General features: G+C 45.6%; 1 protein-coding gene across 1 annotated transcript in view; it reads left to right on the top strand.

The window, feature by feature from the left end:
• The first annotated feature begins 3,411 nt into the window (after positions 1–3,411).
• Positions 3,412–7,717, top strand: part of ARHGAP26 (Rho GTPase activating protein 26) — a 431,922-nt gene continuing 427,616 nt past the window's right edge. The window contains exon 1 of the mRNA XM_003782086.1: positions 3,412–3,915. Coding sequence (XP_003782134.1) covers positions 3,762–3,915 — 154 coding nt within the window. The 5' untranslated portion in view covers positions 3,412–3,761. The remainder of the gene's footprint in view (positions 3,916–7,717) is intronic.

Genomic DNA, 7,717 nt, shown 5'->3' with positions numbered 1-7,717 from the left:
AAAGAGACAAAAAACTCCCTACGTTTATACTGAAAGCCTAACTATTTGGACTAATTGTTTGGCTAATTTTAAGGAATTGATACATCCAACCAAAGAATTTAGGCCAATTAATGTTACCTAAATTATTTCTATATTTCATATGAAAGTGATTTCTGGGCCTTAATTGTTCTCTTCTATTTCTATGCATGGCCATAAACTGTGTTGTAACAAGTTGCTGTTTTTTTCCTTATTTATTATGCTCTTTTCTTGAAGTATGCATTGCTGCTCTCAGCTGGGGCTGCGGCCCTGAATAACACAAAAATCCTACCCTGATGGAACTTATGTTTTAGGAAGAGATGGACAACTGTGCCTTCCAGCTGCTACTTTCTATACTTAATACTGCTGCATTTGGATTCTCTGTATCTGATAATATTGCTGAAAGTGTGGGAGATGTTTTGTGAAAATTCTGGATTAAATTTACAGAAAATTTGTACATTATCAGGCTGGGCACAGTGGCTCACACCTGTAATACTAGCACTTGGGAGGCCGAGGTGGGTGGATTGCCTCAGTTCATGGGTTCGAGACCAGCCTGAGCCAGAGTGAGACCTCATCTCTAAAAATAGTGGGACGTTGTGGCAGGTGCCTGTAGTCCCAGCTACTCAGGAGGCTGAGACAAGAGAATCGTTTGAGTCCAAGAGTTTGAGGTTGCTGCAAACTATAATGCCATGGCACTCTACGAAGAGTGACAAAGTGAGACTCTGTCTCAAAACAAAAAACATTTATACATTATCCACATGTGAAAGAGCATATTAGGTCATATGGTTGTTTATATGTACATGCCACACAGACTTTTTTTTTTTTCTTCTTTTTTTTTTATTGAATGGTAACTGTGTACATTAATGCACTTCTGGGGTACAGTGTGGTGTTTTCACACGCAATCCAAAACACTTCCATCAAACTGGTTAACATAGCCTTCATGTCATTTTCTTAGTTACTGTGTTAAAACGTTCATAGTCTACTCATAGAAAGATTCACTTGTACCCTTGTAAGATAAACCACAGAAGTGAACCCTCCAATCCCCCTCCCTCCACCCATTCCCCCCTCCTACTACACAGACTTTTTAACTAGGTAACCTGGTTCAATTTACAATTCTTGGATCTCCATTTCTTATTTGAAAAATGGGGATTATCATTGTACCAATTTGATAGTGTGAAGACTAAATAATGCATATGCATAATTTAGTATAGTTCTTGACACAAACTAAGAGCTTTTGATAGCTACTATATTATTATGAATACATATATTATTTTATACACATTTGTTTATTTTCCTCAATGGGACAAAACCAAAAACTGAGGATCTCATTTTGTTTCATTAATTTAATATTTATTGAATATTTTACCATGTTGTCAGCCCTACTGTGGCAGATTATATTTTTCAGGCATGGCTACAACAATATCTCCCATTGTAGAGGTACGTTCTTATTCCCCTCGACTTGAATTTGGGTGGGCTTATGACTTGCTTGTACCCAGTGAAGGTAGTAGAAGTGTGTGATTTCCAAGGCTAGGCAATAAAAGGTGATGCAGCTTTCCTCCTGTGAGCTGGTATGTTCACAACAGAGCTCTGAGGCTGTCATGCTGTGAGGAAGCTTAAATTAGGCCACACAGAGGGATGACAGGGAGAAGCCTGAGTCTACTGAAGAGAGGGCGATGCCCTGCTAATCACCCAATACTCCAGCTCCTGTCACCATCTGATTGCAATCATGTAAGGGATGGCAAGCTAGAAACCACTCAATCGAGTCCTTCCCAAATTCCTGACCCATAGAGATCATGTGAGAAAATGATTGCTGTTGTTTTACACATTAACTTCTAGTGTCAGCACTTACCTTTAGGTGCCCAAGATAAAGCATTAAACAGATTTACTTCCATGGAGTTTCCATTCTAGACCTTTCTTGTCCTTGGCAAATAAAGAACTATTTTCAGGGTAGTAATTATCTATTTGGGCCTGCTATTGAGCCCAAATTTGTGGATACCATAAGCAAAAAATCATGTTCACTTATGCATTTAATAAATCAATTATTTTCTCAGCATACATGAGTTAAAAACTCCATCTCCATGAATCTGAGCACCCAGGGCTTCTATCCAAACTTAACATACAGCATTGTTATTGCTTGTGTTTTCTATTTCTCCCACTGACTGGCAGTTGTCAAATTCATTCTGTGTTATTCATTGATGTATCCCTGCCATCTAAGCTAGTGCCTGCGCATAGACCTATTTAAAAAAACAAACCAAAACAAATAAACAACCCCTCACCCCCCACCCTTAACTGAGGGAAGGCTGCTAGTTCCCAGACATAGAAACAATTTGTTCAAGGCCAGCCGCTATCGTCTGGGAGTTCACAATTCAGCACTAGACACTCTGGGGGACCTAACCTAACAAGTGCAGTGAGTGAGCAGCCAGAACTGAGTCCTGTGGTCAAATAGACGGACCACAAGCAATGCACTGGGCGTGGCAAGTGGAGACGGCTGTGGGAAAGGCATTCATTTATTCCACAAATATTTATCCATCACCATAGCAGATGTAGTCCATGGTAAGTGCCCAATATCTGCTATTAAATGCCAGTCACTGTTCTAGATGTTGGAATGCAACGGCGGACAAGGAAATTGCAGAGATTTTTGCCTTCGTGAGGTTCACCATGTGGTAAAGGAATTATATAAAATTGTGCTAGATACTGAGCAGGAAGGTAACAGGCGGCTGAAATTATCCTAAAGTGGTGAGTGTGTTGGCTGGGGGCAGCCGTGGGCGGGTTTTGAATAGGAGTGGCCGTGAGGGGGACGGACTGTAGGGGGCAGGAAGACTGCAAGCAAGAAGACCTGGTAATTTTAAGATGCAAACATTTTCTGCCCGACTGGAAGGAACGTGTGGTAGCTTTGGGTTCTCCTGGGGCCGTGGGCAGGCAGCATTTTGAGTTTAAGCTCGATTGCCCAACAGTAGTAGAGGGTGGGCTGTGGTGAACTGCAGCCTGACTTGCCAGATTTTTTCATCCTCGGCACATCTAGGCTCCTTCGCCTCCTAGACAGACCAACAGACGCACCATCGGCGGCTAGAATTCGTGCCGCAGCAGGAAGGCAAGGTGGCTGGGCCCCAGCACAGCCGCGCTCACCCGTAAGGCTGGGGGTCTGCAGCACCCGGCGGCAGGAGGAGGCGGAGCTTGCGTTGCGGACCTAGGCGGTGGTATGGATCCCGCCCCCACCCCAGACTCCACCTCTAGACCCCTCTGATTGGATCAAGACCGCGGAAGGGCCGGGCATCCTTAGGCGGCCCGGGGGTCGGTCTAGGGAGAGCGTGCTGATTGGCCTGGCGGGGATTAGGTCATCGCTAGCAGGTTCGAGCGGCCCGGACGCCGGCGGGGCGCCGAGGGTGCTGTGAGAGGGCGCTCGAGGCTGCTGGAGAGCGAGCCAGCGAAGGAGGCGGGGAGGCAGTGGCCGCACTAGCTCGCCCGCTCGCTCTCTTCCCAGTGCTGCTGCTGGTCCGCCACTACGCTCCCTGCTTGCCTGCTCTTCCTTGTGCTCAGCTGGAGCAGTTGCCCAGCCGCCGGGTCCCGGCTGGGTTTGGAAGCCGTGCGCGCCGGCGGACACCGCTTTAGGGGCGAGCCGGCGCCACACCTGTGGAGCCGGTGGCCGACTGGGGTGCCGGCCGGGGTCCCGCCGTGTGCGAGCTCTGGGCGGCGGGCCGCCCGGGCTCCGGGGGAGGCGCGTCCCCCGGCTGGGCGCCGCGGGCACCATGGGGCTCCCCGCGCTCGAGTTCAGCGACTGCTGCCTCGACAGTCCTCACTTCCGAGAGACGCTCAAGTCGCATGAAGCAGAACTGGACAAGACCAACAAATTCATCAAGGAACTCATCAAGGACGGGAAATCACTCATCACCGCGCTCAAGAGTGAGTGTCCCGGGCCTGGCAGGGACACGGCTCTGGGGGGCTCTGGGCCGTGGGGCGGCGCTCAGCCCTGGTAGCCCGCGCGCCCGCTGTATTTCTGCCCCCCGGGCACTGATTGACGGGTGTTGATGCTTCTGAGGCAGGAAGGATACGTAAAATGGGCGAGCCAACAACCATCAGATGAGGAAAGACACCCGTCGCCTTTTGCTTTAGGGGATGGCCGGGAGGTGACCGAGCGCGGGTGGTGCCCTGGGGCAGCGCGGGTGGGTGTGCACGGCACACAGGTGTCCCAGGAGAGGGACTGGAGTGCCCAGCGCGTCGCAGCCTGCTAGGAACCTTGTCACATCCACGACTCCGGCTCCCATAGGGGAAGAATCGCTCACCCCCGGGTGCCCACCCGTGAGATGGAGCGTGCCCTAACTAGGGGACGCAGCCTCCCCCTTGGGAAAAGGCGGGTTGTGACTACTTCGCTCCCTGTTTTTAGTTCCAGCCTAGTCTAAGCCACTAGCTTCTCTGGGTGGGATGGTTGGTTAGCTCGCGATTCCCTGGAGTATCGGCAGCCAGCAACCCTCAAATTTAGAATCAGTGCCATGTACGTGTGCAGGTTCTGAATCTTGTGTTCAGCAGAAGGTGATAGGGGTGGGAGTACAGAATCAGAGTGTTCCTTTACTCTAAACTGTGGGCGAGGGTTTAAAAATAGAATGAACATAGCCCTCTTCTCTCCCTCTCCTGCTCCCTCGCTCTCCTTTTTACCTCTCCCATTATCCTTGAAAACGCAAAGGTTTGGGAAGGAATGTTCTTAGTCCTCAGAAAGGAGGAAGTTTAAACTCATTTTAAAGATTCTGAGACCTTTTGTAAAACCATTTTTTCTTTTTTCCTCCTTTTGGTACCAGGCGAGAAATGAAATTTACATTCTGCTTGACTTTTGTAGAGCCAGAGAATTTCTCCGTCTGGCCAAATAAGAGTTCTCTAGGGATGAGAGCCTTGGATTTTTTGGTACCTTTTCAGCCTACCCATTTAAAAATAGCTCAGTCCATCTTTTAGTTTTGAGAATCAAGAACAACATGAAGGCAGATAGTGGAATTGTCTCTGACTCTTTTTCTGTGATGGATTTCTTAATAGATGATATATTTCAGCTAAGAAAGATTGCCTTAGCAGAGAGTAGTGTCCTAGCTGTGAGAATTGTCCCCAGGCTTCTTTAAAGAAGACTTGCAGAAGTCAAGTGCCTGCCATGTCATTTTGTGAGCCTGTTTCTTCTAAAAATGAAAAGAGAGACAACAGAATGCCCAGGCAGCCAAAAGTGTCAGTCTTTTGGGGTAAAATTTACACAGGAATGCTGTGTTGAGGTTCCTCCAGGGCAGTGTCTCCACAGGAGGCAATGCCTTACCTGAAGCATTTGAACAGACTCTGTTTGTCAGTGACCAAGGCCATATTTGGTTCAAGGAACACATGACCTCTGTTTTGGAGTAAATTAGGGGCCTGCTTATAGATTTGGCCCAGGAATTTTGAGTGTACCTCCAACTGGCTTTAATTGGTTCTTTGCTTCACTCATCAAACATTTGCAGTGCCTGCTGTCTGTTGCATATTGCACCAGGCATTGAGGATGTAGCAGTTAATATTTTGCTGCCGTGTGGCTACAGAGGTGTACTCCATGCCAGGCATTCCTTCACTCAGATATCTCATATAATTTCATTCATTTGGCAAATGAGAGAATAGAGGCTTGAGGGGAACACTACCCAATAGTCACACAGCTCTCACAGCAGGGTCAGAGCTTTGGAAGCCACCTGGTTTGAGCTGGAGATGGCAGTTCCTGCCTACACAGAGCTCTTAACTCTGCCCTGTTTCACTTGCTCTAAGGGAACCTCTTGGAGCAAGCCTGCTAGAATTTAGACTCCCACCTGGAACCTGAGAAGGGTGCATTTGAGTCTAATTGAGGCAATTTGCTTGCTATTTTGATTGGGGAGCAAGAATTCTTTGGGTAGGAAGAAATATTGCAGTGGTGGATTTCAAGGGTTATATTTCTCCTGTAACTCGGGGGAAAGACTGATAGGGAGTTAGGTATTGTGGTCTCTCTATATCTAGCTCTACTACTAATACTGTGTTCTAAATACTAGTGGAGAAGGACACTTGACCTCTTAAAATAATAGAGTGGAGTTAAGTGTTTCTCAGACTTCAGGCATTCTGTTATAAGGTGCTTGCTACATCATACACTACTATATTAGTAATTGTGTATTATTTTTTCTTTAGATCATCTTTATCTCTACTGTTAATAGAAAGCCAGTGTTTTTCTAGTACAACTTAAATATATAATTGTATAAGTAACACTGGTTTAGATGATCTGTAGTCTCTTAAGCTCTAAAATTTTGTCTTAATTTTAAATCATATTTAATATTTTATGACTAGTAATTGAAAATCTTTGGGGTTAGGTTTCCTTTGTGTGTTAATCATAAATAATAAAACTGGCCTCCAGGGATTGTCAGAATTTAGCTAGATCATGTTATTGTTTCTTCCACGGAAGAAACTGAGGATCAGAGAGGTCAGTAACCTGCTCAAGGTGACCCCACAGTTAAGTATATTTAAGCACAAGCTATCAAATTTTGAAGCCACTGCACTTAACCCTGAAACAGCCCTGTTGTCTAGGTCAGCTGAGGTCAGCATTTGTCTCTTGGATGCACTTGAGAACCTCATAGAAGGTATGGACACTGTAAAAATGAACCCCTTGATCCTTTCACTGGTGCTTAGACCTCTGGTCTGAACATGTAGAGGATAAGCACTAAAATAATTTGAGACATTCCTTTAAAAAAAAAAATCCTGCTTTTGAAGAAAGTTCTCATTTGATGTGGAACACAACCTTGGCAACTCCCACTCAGTTCATTTCTGGTGCTGATTTGATTAATCAGCATCTCAGTCAAGAAGATTCTGTGTGTTTAAGTCTTTCTTTACATTTTCTTTCTATGGATAGAGGCTGGAGATGAAGTTCAGGCTTGTAGAAGTAAAAGCGTTTGGATTTCTTGGGTTCAAATTCTGACCCCCATCACATACTAGTTGTTTTGACTCACCTTGTTGTTACTAAGCTTGAGTTGTTCCTTTGTAAAAGGGAGGTAGCCACGCTGACCTTCTAAGGTTATGGTGAGGAATGACTGAAATAGATCATATAGAGAAATCACTTGCTTGGGGCCTGGGGCATCCTTCGCACTGCTCAATTCATAGTAGCTGGTATCGCTATCTTCCAGCATTCAGGGTTGTCAATATTTGATAATTCTCACAGCAAAAGTCACTTAGCAGAAGGACATTTTTTGGCTTGGGTGCAAGGAGTTAGATCTCAACCTTTTCTATGCCAGTTGTTGGTAACGTACGCATTTGTGTGTGTATTAGCCATTGGTGGGCAGAATCTTGGTAACAGCATTGGTATCAAGTAGTGGTTATGCCAAAAAATCTTTACAAGTTAAAAGGGAACAAAATAAGTAAGCCTCCTGACATCTCGTCTGTTCTTAATAACATTCTGGCAGCTTAAATTTTCAACCTTTTGGATTAGATTAATTTTACCTCAGTGGCTGGCTGGCTGTCCCTTTCTGCCTTTCAGGAAAAGCTTGCAGAATGCATTGGACTTCATGTCTGGCTGTGTCATGGACTTAATGGCAAACCAAATGTGGTTTCATAGACTTAATGGCAAACCAAATGTGGTTTCATAGAAATGAAAATGAGTTAGGCCATTGGTTTTGAGGGGTGGTGTATTTGGATTTTTAGGAACTATGTTTCTTTCTATCTTGACAGTGGATTTCTGGACTTGTTGCTAGGGTAATGC

The sequence above is a fragment of the Otolemur garnettii genome, unplaced genomic scaffold (genome assembly GCF_000181295.1).
Source record: "Otolemur garnettii isolate 467f Iridium unplaced genomic scaffold, OtoGar3 scaffold00003, whole genome shotgun sequence".
Lineage (NCBI taxonomy): Eukaryota > Metazoa > Chordata > Mammalia > Primates > Galagidae > Otolemur > Otolemur garnettii.
This window is presented reverse-complemented; position numbering and strand designations above follow the sequence as displayed.